This window comes from Hoplias malabaricus, chromosome 15 (assembly GCF_029633855.1).
Source record: "Hoplias malabaricus isolate fHopMal1 chromosome 15, fHopMal1.hap1, whole genome shotgun sequence".
Classification (NCBI taxonomy): domain Eukaryota; kingdom Metazoa; phylum Chordata; class Actinopteri; order Characiformes; family Erythrinidae; genus Hoplias; species Hoplias malabaricus.
Window position 1 is genome coordinate 20,968,855 of NC_089814.1, and position 17,826 is coordinate 20,986,680.

The following is a 17,826-nucleotide window of genomic DNA, read 5'->3' on the forward strand; positions in this document are numbered from 1 at the left end:
GGCTGAATGACTAACCTGTCTGGGGCTAGAGCAACAGTGATGAAGTTGATCAAACCAATTGTATTGGTGTTAAAGAAGTAGCATGGTAAACATAAGTTACCCCTCCCCCCTCCCTTTGTGTTGACATTCAATATTTGTGTAGTGCAGTGGTGTAGGCAACCTTTGCACAGCCAGCTGTGATTGTGTTTAAAGTCTTAATTAGGTGTGTCCACTGCAGGAGCTAATGACTACTGTGCTCAACTGATTCATATGGGTTGCTTAAGCCAAAAATAAGTTTTCCATTTAGTTTACAACTTCCTCTATTTCTTCCTCTACTTATCAGTGTCTTAGTCTTTTTTGTATTGTAATATGTCTGAGGTTAAAAATGAATGAATCATGAGTTGTTTTAAGAATTGTAACTGCTTGTAGTTCTCCCTAAAACTTGGAAATACATTAGAGAATATATCCAGGCCTGGCATAGATACTCGCTTTTATCATTTCAACCATACTGAAATCTGTTGAAACAGATACACTTTATTTTTAATCCACTCTGGCTTAGCTGGATGTGTGCCTTGTATCCATTAAAAACATAAAACATGTCTGAAAAAGGCAGGGCAGGGAGTTGGAATTTTAATATTTAAAATGTTTTATCAAACTTTTACCATCAACCAAATTTATACAAATAATTTTCCTTATTTTTTTTAGAGATTTCTTTTGGATGCCTATTTGCATTTGCCTACTGAGGCAGTTTAATCTCAAATTCTTTTATGCAATAAACTAAAACTACATGTAGTCATTTACCCATTACCCATAGCTGTTTTATCTGAAGGATGTTTCTGATGAGAAATTCATACCAACATAAAATTAGAGTTTACAGACTGCTCTGGCCAATCATCTTCATTATTCTTAGCCAGCATTCCATGTGTTCAATCCATGCATTTATAGCTTATGTTTAGAAAGATGCTTTTGCTCAATTAGTAAATAAATGTGTCTTGTATATTCCTTTGTCATGTCCTGCTTTGGGCAGCAATAAAATATTCCAGATGATGCAAATAGTTGTTGTTTTTTGCTGTAGACCAATGGGTACCATGACTAAAGCAATCAAATATAGGCATTATATGGCACTGCAGTTTGAGAATTATTTCATTTTGAATTAATAAATTATTACATTAAAAGAATTGACTTACCAATTTAGTTTTGCTTCAATTGCATTTTCATAATTTGTGGGTTTTGTCAATGACTCTCAGCTGACTAATCAGTCGATGATGCTGTGTTCACTGGCAGCAATTTGTCATTTTGGAGTGTATCTTATGAGAGAGAGCAAGCCCTTATATATGACCACTCTGTCGTTGTGCAAACAAAGCTCTCCACCTGTTTGAGGTTCAGTTAGTGATTCTGTGCACACAGCTGCGGTCATGTACTTGTTTGCATTAAAGATTAAAGAGAAACTTTGGGCAAATTAATTGTAAGCTTTTGGAGTGTTGTGTATATTTGAATAATACAGTAAAGTATAATTTTTTGGTCTAAAGGGTTTACACAGTTCTATCCTGCTTTCAAAATGTCAGCCTGAATCTTTAATCCAGAGTAAAACAATTTGTTTATGGGTGTAACTCTTAGAGACAGTGGTGTTAAGCAGTTGCTTTGTGGTTTATTTTATAATTAAAATTCAAATTTGAAATTGTACACTTGCACACTGCTTGGCCATATCTAGATGGCTTTCTGCATGTACAATTCTTCTAGAAACCTGCAGTCACATGCTTTTCTGCTCTGCATTGCTTTCAAGCAAATATGTTTATTCTCAAAAAAAATTCTTACACAGGAGGACAAATAGGGGTGGAGCATATTGAATAAATCATAAAAAAGGTTTAGAATATTTTACGTGTTCCCTTCATAGTTATGTGTTTGTTTGTCTGGATTTTTATTTATTTTATTTTATTTATTTTTTGGTGGAGGGAGGGGGTCACCTGTATCATATGTAGCATATAGTTGCTATGGCATCTCAGCACAGGGAACACAGTAAATGTAATTTTATCACAAAATTTGAAGAATTAGTGTTTTAAATTACAGTACATTAAATTAAAAGAATGTACCCAAATTAAAAAATAATGAGGACTTTCTTTGTTCTGTAACCAGCTTGAAGCCTTAAATTAAGCTGTAGGATGTAAAAAGGCAAGGGCACATCAAAGTGTATGTTACAAAGTGCATAATTTAATTAAACCTGACAATGTAGTTATTGCCTTACCATACAGTTTAATTACTTACTTACAAAATCTGACCTCTTGATTACAAGACATATACCAGGTTGTCTAAATATAAAACAAATATTGGCCACTTTGTGAGCTTTTTTTTAGACATTTATGATAAACAGAAAATATGTATAGCTATTTTCTATCATGCTTTCTCAGCGGTTTCTTTAAAAAAAGCCATAGCTAAACCTCTGCTGCCCAAGCAGCCCAGACAATGACATTTTCTTTTGCAGCCCATTTTAGATGCACAGAACAGTCATAGATGCACAGAACAGTCATAGATGCACCTTTTATGTACAATACTGGAACAAATGACACATGTTCAAAAATAAAAAGATTCCGTTCCCTAGTATACAATATAAAACCAGATGGTTCATATACTTGTCTAGCTTTGCCTTGTTATTATTTATTTGACGATTATTTCCAGACAAATGTTTGTACATATCAGTTTTGCACACAGTCTGTCATGCAGAAAGAAAAGTGTAGTGATAACATGTTAGTTGTGAAAAAGCCACAGATTAATGTCTGTGTGACCTTTTCCTCCCCCTCCAGGTTGTTGGCTTCCCAAAATTTGGCTAAACATATAAATGTTATTGGGTCATGTTTAGATAATTATATATTGCTGTCTGTAGCATTTATGATTTTGGTGAAGGTTAAACAAAAGGATTCCAGTATCCTCAAAAAAGACTTTAGATTGTTAAAGTGGACATAATTTACACTTTTCCACAGGTTAAAACAGTTCCATGGGCTTAATTAAATGTCTGTTATATGCTTTGAAAAAAAATACCACAAGGATCAAGCACCACCTCACAATTCACATCTCTGTTCAGAATGGTTTCATTACCTCTTTGGTAGTGGCTTCAGGTACTCAAATGTACGAACTCATTAACACTCTTTAACATGGCTTTAGATCATTGCTGTGAGAATTTGATGGGAACTCACTTATAAGAACATTAGTGAGGTCAGATGCCCACAAATGTCACTTAAGCCAAAGGTACTAGATTCTATGATGTGCAGTTCCATTGCCCATAGCTTAATGCTGTGAGACTTTATACATTTATAGCCCATGCTTGTTATTGAGCTTTGGTATTTCATTCACAGTTTTTCTGTGAAGCCAAGTGTGCATAATTGAATGCCTGCAATAGATGCATAATAAAGTAGATGAGTTTATTAATTATAAAGGCTGTCTGCAGCCTTTTGGAAATTAAACGTTCAATCACTTCACCTGAACAATTTCTATAGTGTATGTTTGTGCTGCTAAAATTACATCAGGTTAAACTGTTTTGTATACTATGTTTTATTGGTAGCAATTTTATTTTTAATGTAGACAATTTTACAGGCATGAAAACATAGCTCTGTGGCTTAAGCACTAAAAACCACAGCCTGAATTAACAGGTTTATTTCATGTGATGATTACAACATACAAGCCAAAGAGAGTTTCTGCATTGCAGTTCTCTTTTAGTTGCTGCCCAGGAAGGTGTGCTTGATTTACAGTCTGTTACATTTCAAAGCTTCGGTTCAGTTTAATCAGAAATTAATAACTAGTCTGTCATATTTCACAAAGTTCTGCACACTACCATTTAAAAGTTTGGAATCATTATTAATAATTTGTTGTTGAATTGAGGAATATTTCTATTTTGATTGAAATGCTGATAAATAGACACCAGAAGACTTTTAAAATTGACAAGTTATTAATGATGTTAGTCTGTTTATAGTTATTATTTATTTGCTATTGGATTTGATCAGTCATTTTCTCACATATGCATTTATTTAGTATAACTTCTAATATCTAAATGTATTCCAAACTCCAAAATTTGGGAGGGATGTTGGTATGGGGAAATTATTGTACAAAGTAATGAGATCCTGTAATTATTTAAGAAAAGAACATTTTATTGTTTAACATGTCATCTAGTTTGAGATGGAGGATTTATGCCTTCTGAACAATATTCCATTTTTTAAAATAATAAGTTTTGATATTTTTTTGTGATGAGTTACCATTTTTAAATTCTTACAAAATAATAAATAAAATCTGTTAAATCACATGCACCCAAGTGTCAGTCTAACCACACAAAAATGTAATTAATCGAATCAATAGGAAACAGATATCCAATTTGGAATCCCTACTGACCTCTTACTAACCTGTGTATAAAATGTATTTTTTTATGCTGAATCCAGAACGTACAATTAAACAAGCACTTAAACACTTGTAAAAACATCCTTAATTACACAATAAAAAATGCAAAAAAAAAAACAAAGACTAGTTAACAGTCCATTTAGGATGCGATGTTCTTTTTTTCATAGTGTTGACTCGTTTTGTAGGATTTTTGATTTCAGGGGCTTGTTCACTGAAATGAACTCAGTCTCCTTATCAGTGGGAGTAAAGTTTATGGTGCTGTGGGCAGCATAGGACTTGCGCTTAATGGTGTTCTGGAAGGTTTCCGAAGTGAAGTAATAAATAACTGGGTCAAAGCAGCAGTTGGTCACTGTAATGCAGAAGGCAATGGGGTAAATCGTCCTGACTACTTTTTCCAGTGTGCAGTTCTCGATGATTTTACTTCGGACTAAGGTGTAAAAGACTAGGTTTACATTATACGGGACAAAGCAAATGCAGAAGATGAGCAAATGTACAACAACCATGCGTAAGACCTTGATCTTGTTTAGGTGCCCTCCATGTTCAGCAGGGTTAGGATTGCGCAGGACCCTAATAATCATCATGGAGCAAAAAAGGTTGGTTAGTAGTGGAATCACAAAACCCGCCGTCATCATCAACACTACCACTTTGGATAAATTGTTCTTCCACTGGTTGTTGCTGTACTTTTCAAAGCAGTAACTATTTGTCAGGTTTGTTTCATTTTTGATTTTTTCTGATATTTCCAGTTGAAATCCTGCTGAGAAGCTCACTGATAACACAAAGACCCAAATTGCACAGCAGGCAATTTTGGCTTTTCTTTTAGTCCGCCATGACCTAGAAGCAAATGGGTAAACAATGGCCAGAAAGCGATCTGCACAGATGCACGTGAGGAAAAAGATGCTGCCATACATATTTGTGTAGAATAATGTTACTGAAATTTTGCAGAGCTCATTTCCAAATGGCCAGTCTTTATTGATAAAATAAAAGATTCTGAAAGGGAGGCTAAGGACAAAGAGTGTGTCAGATACAGCCAGGTTCAGCATGTATATGATGGTTTCATTTCTTTGTTTGAGGGTGAACTTGAAAATGTACAAAGCAACCATGTTGAAAATCAGTCCAATTATAAAGACAATGCTGAAGAAAACACCATATAATTTGTATTTAAAGTCATCATCGACGCAAGTCTTGTTGTTTGTCATCTTCACCTAAGGACAAATTGTTCCTTCAAAAAAGGAAGAAATGGGTATAAAGGTTAGTTTTTGTGAGCATTTTTTTCTGTATAATTTTTAAAATAAAATCCAGAGTTAATCCATTTAGTACATTTATACATATGTCATGCAGAATTTCTAAAGAGACTTGCCCACAGTATTTGTCTACGTGTTTGAAATGAGCTATGTGGTCTTAAATACTTTTATTGAATTAATTTTGCACCCATAATTTGACTTTGCATGATCACACAGAAAGTGTGCACTTACCTTTGACCTTAATTTCAAACTGGTGAGTCTTTGTTCTTCTTTGTCATTCAGTCAGTATAAGGTGGTTCCATAATCCTCTTTAAATCCATGGTTTGAATGCATACATATGTTCTCAACATAGACTTCATTTGGAGACTTGCACCTCTCTTTCTTTCTTCTTGTTGCTTCCTCTTCGTGGGGTAAAATGAGCTGAGCCTGTTGAAGTCTTGCTTTCCTCTTCCTTTAGCGGCACAGTATGTTCAGATTTGGTTTTTGGGTTTTTTTTTTTTACCTCCTTTGTACATGTGAGCCCCGCATGGTACGTCTTGAACTTTACCCTCCTGTCTTTGTCTGTTGTGTCATTTTAAGATGCAGTCATACTACAGTCCATGCCCTGGCTCAGTCAATGTAGAAATAAGAGTCTGGGAAAACAACAGGCTGAAAATCTTACTGAGGGGAGGAGCTGCAGCACATGACACTCCCTGCTCTCTACATTCAATACAGACTACTCTCAGTTCTATTTCTCGTAAAGGAAATACCTTTGGCCAGTAGAATTTTATTCATTTATTTATTTTACCAATTATGTATGGGTATTGAATGGCCATTACATTTTTTAAAAAATGTATTGTTTTCACAGTACATTTCACTGTTATTTGCAATGTTATCACTTTTACATAATGAAGTATAAATCTCATGGTTAAACGGGTATATGTACTCTTAAATCATAAATGAAAAACCATCTGTCTGGTGTTCACAGAAATTCTAAATAATACCACGAAAACAAAATATCTTGTTTTTTTCCCCATTTATTTCCCCCTCCTCAACATGAACATATATATGCTGTATTTGTTGCTTTGTGTATTTAAATTTATGTAGTGACAAATGTAATGTGGTCAGCGAGACTGAGGAAGGAAAAGAGGAACTGTGGACTTTGATCTACATCTCCAGAGCAATTTAAACTTGAGTGGTTTAGCATGTGAACTCGCTTAGTTAAATTGTATTGCAAAACAATTTCTGTATGAAGGAGTGGTGTTTAAGAAGTATTTCGCTAATGAGCTGATGCTAACCTCGGGCCCCTTTTGATTTTCTTCTAGGATTCTCCTCTGTTTGAGCTCCTGAGGCAGTCTCGTGAAGAGGGCCCTGGTGAGCAGGCTGAACCACCTGCCACTCTAAACCAGCCTTTACTGCACAACCATACTGCTGCTGATCTGTGAGTGTGCCGTTGGTTGTACATTTTAGAAGGAGAGAGCACAAGGAAAAGGGGTCATGTTTTTGAACTATCAACTTGCATGGTAGTACTTGAAAATGTTTCAACTCTTTAGACTTTTCTATATTTCTGCATTAATTTGACCTAAAATGTCATCAGATTTTCACACAATTGCTAAAAGCAGACAAAGAGAACCCAGTCAAACATATGAGTCATTTAATTACTGAGGTAAGTTACCCAGTATTGCATATCAGTTAGTGGCAAAATTATGTGTTATTAGGTTGTTTCGGGGGATATTTCTCTTGCACAGACACACATCAATGATTGCACCTGCTCAAATCTGTAAATGGGTTTTGTCTGCTCACACAGGACAACCTCTCTCAGTTTTGCCCCAAATATCATAGAAATAGAACAGGGAAAGTTCTCTGTGTATTTTTGGGGTTGTGCTCTGGGCAACTCGAGCCACGTTTACGGTGCTGTTCATATAGCTAGGTTGTTTTAAACAGGACATAGCCAGGGATGAACTGATAGAGTCAGGACAGGGTCATGACTAATGCACTGTTTAGAACTGTTCAGAGTGATATATTATGCATATTTGGAAAGAGTGTTATGCAGAAGAATGTGCTCACAAACCGAGACTGGGTTGACCCAGTGTGTTTCGATGCTCTGAATCATTGGCCAAGAGTTGATCTCATTTACTGTCTATGGTTGATCCAATTCATCCTGACTGCCTGATGCTCAGAATAGATTCATTGGTAGTAGGGATGGGTGGTATCCACATTTTACCGTGGGGAGGGGGTGCTCTGTCAGGCTGCATTGAGCCTTATATCTGTGAGCACAAAGTCAAGTGAATTTAGCTAAACGCAGCCCAACAGTGCACATTGACACATGTGTTGATGATAAAAACCCATTTCTGAGAGAGATCCAATTTCAGCAGCTTGTGCTGAAGGAACAGAAAAGTTTGAAAACAAGCGAAATCAGGCGGTTTGACACCTGCCGATGCTAACAGGCACATGTGGTTTAGCACACCACAGCTGATTTTTAGCAAACTGAGGCTCAACACACATATTTACAGTATAAAGCCATATACCGGTGAGCAGCACAAAGTCGAGTGAAAGTTTTTCTGAGTATTTTGTCTGTTTACAGCTTTTTGTTTTAACCCAAACTCAGCGCTAAACTTACAACTGTGGTGGGTTACTGGGCTTGTGTTTTTCTCGACCTGTTTTCAGACCGTGACATCAGCAGTCATTGAGCTTCCACAGCACCCCCTCCCTGTGGCTCTCTTAAATGCACATGAACGCTTTAGTCGACTTTTAAAGTCAGAACAGAAGCTTGATACACCACACACATCAAAAACACCACCCTCATTTGAGCTACCATCCATATTTTTTATATACCACAGTATACCACAGTATTATCATTATACCGCCCAACCCTAATTGGGAGTAGATTTATCAGTAAATACGTTTAACACTGGGGATTTAGCACCGGGGCCTGGCAAGCTCTCCATCATAGAATCTACTATGAATTCTTCACTGTATCAGAGGGTGCTTGAGGAAAATGTGAGTCTATCTTTCCAAAACCTTGCAACATGACCATGAGCCAAAACTTTCCATTTATTGAGCCATTCCTTGCGAATTTACTGGAGAGTTCTGGAATGGCCAAATCAGAGCCCGGACCTTAATTCTACTGAGATGCTGTGGGGTGATCTCTGCATTCAAGAATCCCCTCAAATATCGCACAGCTGAAAGAATTGTGCCTGGAGGAATGGGAAAAACCACCTCCCAGTCGATGTCGGAGACTGGTAGATGGTTACAGGAAATATCTAATTGAGGTCATTTCAGCCAAAGGGGGAAATACCAGCGATTAGGGCATAGAATGTCCTAACTTTTTCCTCACAACAAATGTACATTTTTGTTTATTACATTTTACAACTTTTGTTTATAAATAATTTCTTCAGTTTTATTTGTTTATAGCTCCATCTCTAGTTCAAATCTTTGTGTGTTTAAAAATGCTCAAAAAGACAAAGATTATCATGGAGTGTCCTAACTTTTTCACATGACTGTATCTGCCACATGTCGCGGGAATATGAGGAAGAAAGATTTCTTATTAAGATTTAAAAAAAAAAAAAAAAAAAGCACATTTCAAATCAAAATCTCCTCAAACTCCCAAAGTAAAAACACATTTTCTTCCCCATAACGATGCTACATCGTAACAGATACTCCCAGTTTTTATCTCTGTGCCACTTTCTTCATCAGAAATCTGATTAAGAGTCATTTCCCATTTTCCATTCCATTTTTTACATGGACCCTCTGTCCTCCATGATTGTTTTCTGGAGAAGGCTTTTCGTAAGAGGCGGAGACCACAGCCAATAGCATTCGCCACGTGCCTAACGAGCCCTCTGATTAGTCAGAAGAGTTCCCCAGTCTCTGAACAGAGGATTTGTGTGCCTGCAATGAAGAATTTTTAAAGGTGTAACTGTTAAGTTGTATTAGTGGGAGAGGAAAACAATCTACAGGTTTGCAACTCCTGAAGAGATTTTCTCTGTGATGTCAAATTTATTAATACACACGTGTGACTATTTTCTACAAATTTCACTGTCACATGTGCTCAGGGCTTTGGCACCAAATATACCTCCATATACATTTTGCCAAAAAAGAAAATACAGCAGCTGAGTACACAGTGGTCTGAAATAACTACCTCAGATTATCTCTATGTTGAAACTGTTGAAGTGGCATGTCTGGGGGGTTGCTTATCCTTTAAATCATGCCCCTTAATTGGTGTGTAATCATTATCTGGACATTGTGTACTGGGGAAATCCTGCTCTAGATTGTTTGAGGGTTTGGCAAGATGTTTTTTATTTCATTGTTTACAAGTACATATCTTTTTAACAGGAAATTAAAGAAAGCAATTATAACATCAAGAATTCTGTACTCAGGCAGACATTGGTTAAATTGTTTTGTTCATTATTTAAGAAAAAAAGTTAACAACTCCTCAACAGAGAAACATTCCAGTTCATTTCTCTACAAATTCACTGTTCATTTGTATCATTTAACATGTTGGAGATGGAAGGAAACAAATGTGGGTTTTTGCTGCTTGATTGAAATTAATTGAAATTGCATCCTGTGGATGTGATCTATATTGAAAAACTCACAAAACGTGACCTGTGGTATTCAATTTTGCATACCACTTTATAATAGATGGTGAATAGCAGAGATGTGACTGAATTTTTTTTTTCTTCCTTTTTCTTTGTATTATTATTTTAAAACTCTGTCAGGTATTTGTCGCCACTGAGGCCTAGTCGTCGAGCCACGGCTGCAGAGACAGACACTTCAGCCGTCCCGTCATCCCAGCTTCCTGTCCCAGGCACCAGACAGCATCGCTCCAACTCTCTGAGTCTCTTCTACAAGAAACGTATAGTGTCCCTGATCTAAGCTTGTGAAATATTTGACCTAATGATGTAAATCATATTTCTGTTGCAGGTTTTTAAGCAGATCAAAGGTGTTGTGTTGTCAGTACTGTACACATTACAACAGAACATGTTTCTGGTTTTATCGTAGCATTGCTACTTCTCCATTTTTTTCCCCATCTACTCTCTAAATGTCTTTAGAACTGTTTTTTGTAACCAGTTCAGACATGTGGCACTGTTATGTAGATTTTAAAATAAACAAAGCCCAGGGCTGTGATGCAGTACCAGCTATTCATTCTCAAAAAGAAAGAAAAGAAAGGAAACTGCAAAAAAACAAACAAACTACTCTTTCACTGTTCATTTGGTATTCTACTATGGGAAATGCCTCCTTGTGATGGACCTATGGCAGCACATCTGACAGCTAGCTGAAAGACCAATTGTTTCCTTTTATTGACAAACTTGGGGTTTCACATCTTTTTAAATATTATTCATGGAACTTTGAGATTTTATTCATTCCTCTTTTAACAGTTTGCCCCTTTCTGGTCACAGCACGGGACCCTCACTCTCTGTGCACCAGTTACATAGACGTCCTCCGTGCCCTTTTCTCAGACAGACACCTGCAACCACTCCTGCGATATACCCTCTGACATGCTTGAGAGAGAATTCTCCAGTGTCCCTCTGTGGCTCACCAGTGTCAACTATGATTTAATTTATAGTTTAGACTATCAAGAGCTTACTGCTCCTCAAGCTAATTCTGTCAGAGGAATGGCTACCTATTGGGCTCTTTTGTTTAAGTTTTCTGTAAGTGATATATGTGCTGTGGCTATCTGGTCCTCAGACACGTTAATCTGATTTTATCAGATGGATGTTAGTGTGTTTTCCGACACATATGGTTCTCGTTGCAGGCCCCTGTCATAGGTTCCAATCCCCCTTTATCGCACATGTTCACAAAAGTTCTGGAACAATGTTCTATCATTAGTTTGGGTGGAGACAGCTTCTCTCTCAGCTAGATCTTTCTCATAGTGAAATGCTGACTGAATGATGAAAGACAATTCTAGGTTTCTTGTGTAACCCTGGTTCTCTGAATCACCACACTTCCCTTCTTTCAGTTCACTGGGGAAACGCATGCTCCAAGAAAGGCCAATTTGGGAGCTACACTGCTGGCCAGACGTAGTGCCATTGGTACTTCAACTGGTTGGTCACATAGGGAGTGTTTTCTGTAAGGAGATGCTTCACTCCTGATTCAGGAAGCCAGTGTTAAATAAAGTAATGTAGCATTTTCTTGCCTGGCACTACAGAGATTCCAAAGAAAACAGAATCCTCCATAGTAGTGCTGGGTGATATGAGTGCAAATCAATATCACGATTAATTTGAAAAATTTTGGAGCTGGAGCATATTTAATGTTATTGAGAGCTTCTTACTCTCTTTTGAGCACAATGTATATTTGATGTTTGATTGTGCTTTGGTCACAGTGTTTTTTCTCAGCATTGACATTTGAATTATATTTGTATAGTGACTTAATTATAGTCAAAACATAGCACGTCCAAACCACAGACACAGTGGGTTTTTTTGGTATGAGCTACAGCTTGGTAGTGTGGTTTTAAGAGGGACAGTACATGAACAGATAGTGGGGACATGACATAAAAGAGAAAATAAAACCGTTTAAAAATGTATATAATAGATATAAACAAGGTTATGTAGATTCAAAGTTCAGAAAGTTGATTTTCATTCATTTTCGATTAATTGCCCAGCCCTACAAATGTTAAATTGTATCCTCTATACAAAACATTTGACAGAATTGATGAGTGACCTTTTTGGCTGAGTAAGAGTCTTGATTTAGATTTCTTTGAAACAACTGTGAAGCTGCTTTGTGACAACATCAGTTGTAAAAGGCGCTATACAAATAAATTTGATTTTATTTGAAAGGAGGTTGAATGTAGGGCAGCCAGTCAGAACAGAGAGCATTTTTATATAATTACTTTAAAGAACCTCAGAGCTAGAGATTGAAAACATGTCATGAAGAACCAGAATTATGACAGTTTCTAGTGCACATAGCCACAAATGAGCATTAAGACAAAATGTAGAAAAATACGTCCTTTTAAAGCATTATTATAACTTCTGCAAAAAATATGCGATAGTTAATGGAGAGTAGGAATTTTCTTTCTTCTCACATTCTCTACTAAAGAACAAACTGTACTTTTTAAGATTGTAACTTTTTACCCTCTGTGTGTAGTTTACAGAATGGCTTACCTCCGACTGAAAATGCTTTTCTCTCACTTGCTGAGTTCTCATCCGGAGCTGGAGCACATCATATGGACTCTGCTTCAACACACACTACAGAATGAGTACGAGCTAATGAAAGATAGACACCTAGACCAGGTAATTTTTGAGATTGTGATACATAGTTTTTTGTTTGTTTGTTTTCCTATTTTTAAATTGAATAAAAACAATCTAGAAATTAATTGATATGCTTAAAATCTTTGAAAGTTGCTGCAAACACAATACTACATTTGTCTAGGATTGTTCCAGAAATATTGTTCTAATTACAGGTGACGTAAAATTGGATCGCATTATTAAAGATACCCTGATTTCCTCTTTCATTTCAGCTTATGATGTCTGCTATGTATGCCATATGCAAGGTGAAAAATGTAGATTTGCGCTTCAAAACAATCGTGACTGCGTATAAGGAGCTTCCTAACACAAACCAGGAGGTAAAGCCCCACAACATCTCTGCTGTTTTCTCTTGGATTTAAACTTTGTCTCCTATGTTGAAGGAAATCTTACTGTTTTGTATGCAATGTTTTATTCTCCAGACCTTCAAGCGTGTGTTGATCAGGGAAGGCCAGTATGACTCCATTATTGTCTTCTACAACCTGGTATTTATGCAGGAGCTGAAGACAAATATTCTGCAGTACTACTCTTCTCGGGTGAGCACTATATCGGCTTGCGTGTGCTGCAGTGCCTCCTGGTGGATGAAAGTAATATTGAAAATGAGTTGCTGTTTTAGAAGTGCCCAAAAGTGGCTTGTTATAGAAGGCTAAACTTCCACTAAAAGGCTAAACCACTAAAATTGGTGCTTTGTTTGTCTCCTAGCCACCTCCCCTCTCTCCAATACCCCATATCCCCCGAAGTCCATACAAATATTGCAGCTCTCCACTGAGAGTGCCCGGCGGAAACGTCTATATCTCTCCTTTGAAGAGCAACCGCATGACTCCAACAGTCATGACTCCCCGATCCAGGTCAGTGCTCATATTTGTTCCAGAAATTTTAACATTAGTAGGGTGTTAATATTTGGTGTGTTAAAAATTACCTTTGGTGCTGCAGTTATAACTGCACAGATTTGGTTCGGGTTCATTTTCCCAAGTATATTTTCAGTGACTGCGGCAGCCCCCAAGTTCATAAATATTCAAAAGAAAAGCCCAGACATTTGAGCATAGGCACACGTTTAGCATAACCTCTGCTCCTCTCCGCCTACTGTGCTAGGATGCAGTAAACTAGAATGAGTTTCCTAGCTTTGATCAATATCAGATTTGGCAAAAGAACCAACTGTTTGTATATCCATTACTTATGAACAATTTATGTAATTCATTACTTCTCTTACAGGATCCTTGTATCAATCGGAGAATCATTTGGCGTAAGTAACAGTTTATACCCATGTGTATCCACTGTATACCATGTTAATGACTTGTATTGTCTAATATCTTATCCTGTGCTTGTGTAATAGTCATCAGACAAGTTTCAAAAGATCAATCAGATGGTCAGTAGCACTGACTGGTCTATGAAAAGGAGACTTGAAGGAGACTCTGCCCCTAAACCTCTGAAGAGATTACGCTTTGATGTGGATGGACAAGATGAAGCTGATGGGAGGTGAGCCATTCAGTTTCGTTCTGTATTGATGTGTGTACTGTAAGACAGCGGTTGTTATCCAAGTGACCTATTTTTTTGCCCCTTTAATTTTGCTTTGTCTTTACAGCAAATCAAGTGGAGAGTCTACACTAATCCAGAAGCTGACAGAAATGAGTGAGTTTTTTGGACACAAGCTTATTTATGCATTTTTGGTTTCTATTTTTGTTCAGTACCCTTCGCCGTTGACTAGTGTTGAAATCGGTTTCTGTTGCCTTCGTGCACAGGTTCGGCTCGTAGCCGCATGCAGGAACAGAAACTGAAGGAGGAAGCTGAGAAAGAGGACCCCAAGCCCTAACCAGCATGTTGCGTCATCAGGGGCCTGCATTAATGTATGCTGTTTGTAACCTTTGCTTACTTTAACTGTTCCAAAATTATTATATAATAGCAATCAGCACATATTACAACCACCTCTTACAAAATGATCTGAATACAAGTCAGTGTCATATGATAATTTATAATTTAAGAGGGTTATTTTAGCTTTTCCCTCCAGGGAGTATCATGGTGCCTCCTGATTTCATAAACGTTTATCTTTTTTTGTTATTGTTTGTTTGTTTTCCCCCTTATTAGCATAATTCAATTGTTCCTTAAAATACCTGTTTTTCTATTTTAGGTTTTATGTTTCAGTCTGACTAAAATCTTTGCGTATTATAAAAGAAAACTGCATCAAGATTTAAAGAAGGACATGTGTCTTGCAATAAGTTATTCTTAGTGTTAACATATTCTTTAAATTGGCTTTACCACATAGTCAACGTAAGATTCACCTACATGTGTGACTACTATATTTCATAAGTCATAAATAGCATTATCATGTGTATGGTAAGGATACTATTGCTTTGTGATTGAAGGGGAAGGCAGAAATATGCCTCACACTCCCTTTTTTAGCAAAGGTCTAGATTTTAATAAGCTTAAGACCTCCCAAAACTATAGAATGCCCCAATTGCCTTGAAATGATGATTATTTGTTTTTTCTTTCATTTCTTTGTCCTTTAACATTGTGTGGTAGGGTTAATAGATTCCCGTGTTGTTTTATTATGTGAATGGGGAGTGTATGTGTTTGTGTGCGGGCACATGTACATATATTTCTTTTTAATATATAACATTTTTCTTGTTTGCTTTCTGGACAGAGCTTGTGCTTTTTGTTTTTGAGTTGTTAGTTACATTTATGTAATTCTGTCACTTTGTCAAACAAATGATTTAAATTCAACAAAAGTTTGTTAAAAACTGACTTAAGATTGTTTTATTAATGTGTCTTTTAGGAAAATAAAGTATAAAGATGTAGTATTGAATCTGCTTTCTACATGTTTTTTTCTGACAGTGAATGTTATTGCTTCAAGTAAGACATACTCATTGACTATACTTTTGCTGTTTCTCTACTGCAGTGTTTCTCAAACCAAGTACCACTCATTTTCAAACCAAAACCTCGAAATACCACCTATGGTTTTTACCACAGATACATGTGAGCCCCTGGTTACTCCTCTGTTCCGGGGGCACAAGGCAAAACCTTGCTTGAATTTTTGCATGTTCATTCATTGTCTGTATCTGCTTATCCAGTTCAGGGTTGTGGTGGATCCAGAGCTTACACGGAATCACTGGGCGCAAGGCAAGAACACACCCTGAAGGGGGCGCCAATCCTTCACACACTCACACTTTTTAGAGTCGCCAATCCACCTACCAACATGTGTTTTTGGACCGTGGGAGGAAACCCACGCGGACACAGGGAGATCACACCAAACTCCTCACAGATAGTCACCCGAAGCGGGAATTGAACCCACAACCTCCAGGTCCCTGGAGCTGTGTGACTGCGACACTACCGCACATTTTTTTAATACTTGAAATTTGCATGCTTTACACAATATTATCTAAATTAATTACTAAAACTTAGAGAGAATATAAATAGCTAGGCCTAAACTGAATGTTTTAAACACAGTTATACATTAATGAGAAAATTTATGGGCATTGTTGATGGCATTTTGAAAGAAATAAAATGAAGAGGTCAATGTAATATCAGTTATGTGTTTCAATAGACTATAAGTGAAAAAAGGCGAGGCATGCCCACAGCGGCTCTTGGTGCTTGTATCAGGAGTGTTAAACTGTGTTTTACGACTCTAATGATGAGTCTAAGAACGGCCATGTTTTCTTCAGCTGAGTGTTTTCTTCTATTTTGTCTTGATGTGTACATAATTCTCACTTAGTTTTTCTCTACCTTTGCCTCTGGATTTTGGCCTTCTGGGCTCTGGGGTATTTCTCGTAACACAAGGTGCCACTGCTCTACTGTAATCTATTCTAGCAATTACCATCCCTCTACTACTCCTCCCTTAGTCTTATTCCACAAAGCCCCACTTCGTTTCAGGTCAGTTAGTAAAATTAAGCAAAACTGTTCCTTCGCTGAAATAATTTTTAGCTGTGATCAATCCCAAAGGAATACAAATGTACATGGAGCTAATATACAGTAGTATGAAAAAGTTAGAGCACCTCTGATCATTTTCAGGATTTTCCTTTATAAATCATTGGTTGTTTGGATCAACAATTTCAGTTAAATATATCATATAGCAAACGTATACACAGTGATATTTGAGAAGTGAATCCAATTATCCAATTATGAGAAAGGGTTAAGGTGGCCAATTTGCATCTTCTCTGAAGAGTGGCAACATGGGAGCCTCATAACATCAACATCTGTTCACCATCATGGTTTAGGGGAAGGATACAAAAAGCTATCTCAGAGATTTCAACTGTCACTTACCACTGTGAGGAAATGGAAGACCACAGGCGCAGTTCTAGTAAAGGCCTGAAGTGGCAGACCAAGAAAAATCTCAGATAAGCAGAGGTGAAGGATGGTGAGAACAATTATTATCAACCTACAACATCTTGCTGCAGATGGAGTCAGAAGAATGGTCCAAAGTACCTTCAACCAGAACCCAGACTCTCATTGGAAGCTATAGGAAGCATTTAGAGGCTGTTATTTCTGCGAAAGGAGGATCTACTAAATATTGATGTAATTTTTCTGTTGGGGTGCCCAAATTTATGCACCTGCCTAACTTTGTTTAAATAATTATTGCACCCTTTTTGTAAATCCTATAAACTTCATTTCACTTCTCAAATATCACTGTGTCCGGCTGCTATATGGTATATTTAACTGAAATTGTTGATCCGAACAACCAAAGATGTATAAAGGAAAACCCTGAAAATTATCAGGGGTGCACAAACATTTTCATACCACTGTAATGTTAGCTGAAGTGTTTACAGTAAGTACAACATCTAATAGGTTTATTTTTTTTTAACAGTTTTAATTTGATTGTTGAGAACAGCTAGCTAGTTGGTAGTTAACTAAACCATGTAGCTATACCTCGTTTGTAGAGGTGTTGTGCATTATGTAAAGAAAAACACTGACTAAGCACACCCACACCTTCAAAATGGCTCATGTCAGATTTATATTTTTTTATAAATGGCAAAAGTCAAAATTAGAAAAAATTAATTTTATACAGTGGAATTCTACAA

General features: G+C 36.9%; 2 protein-coding genes across 2 annotated transcripts in view; one reads left to right on the forward strand and one right to left on the reverse strand.

The window, feature by feature from the left end:
* rb1 (retinoblastoma 1) overlaps window positions 1-15,601 on the forward strand; it is a 32,657-nt gene extending 17,056 nt beyond the window's left edge. Inside the window, exons 18-27 of the mRNA XM_066646208.1 lie at window positions 6,905-7,020; window positions 10,295-10,431; window positions 12,660-12,805; window positions 13,033-13,137; window positions 13,240-13,353; window positions 13,520-13,665; window positions 14,030-14,060; window positions 14,151-14,293; window positions 14,400-14,446; window positions 14,557-15,601. Coding sequence (XP_066502305.1) covers window positions 6,905-7,020; window positions 10,295-10,431; window positions 12,660-12,805; window positions 13,033-13,137; window positions 13,240-13,353; window positions 13,520-13,665; window positions 14,030-14,060; window positions 14,151-14,293; window positions 14,400-14,446; window positions 14,557-14,627 — 1,056 coding nt within the window. The 3' untranslated portion in view covers window positions 14,628-15,601. The remainder of the gene's footprint in view (window positions 1-6,904; window positions 7,021-10,294; window positions 10,432-12,659; window positions 12,806-13,032; window positions 13,138-13,239; window positions 13,354-13,519; window positions 13,666-14,029; window positions 14,061-14,150; window positions 14,294-14,399; window positions 14,447-14,556) is intronic.
* On the reverse strand, window positions 2,937-6,261 carry lpar6b (lysophosphatidic acid receptor 6b). The gene is made up of 2 exons (XM_066646210.1): window positions 5,832-6,261; window positions 2,937-5,578 (listed from the first exon to the last, which is right to left on the reverse strand). Exon 2 carries the CDS (start codon window positions 5,553-5,555, stop codon window positions 4,521-4,523), a length of 1,035 nt encoding a protein of 344 aa, XP_066502307.1. The 5' UTR covers window positions 5,556-5,578; window positions 5,832-6,261; the 3' UTR covers window positions 2,937-4,520.
* Window positions 15,602-17,826: the final 2,225 nt, after the last annotated feature.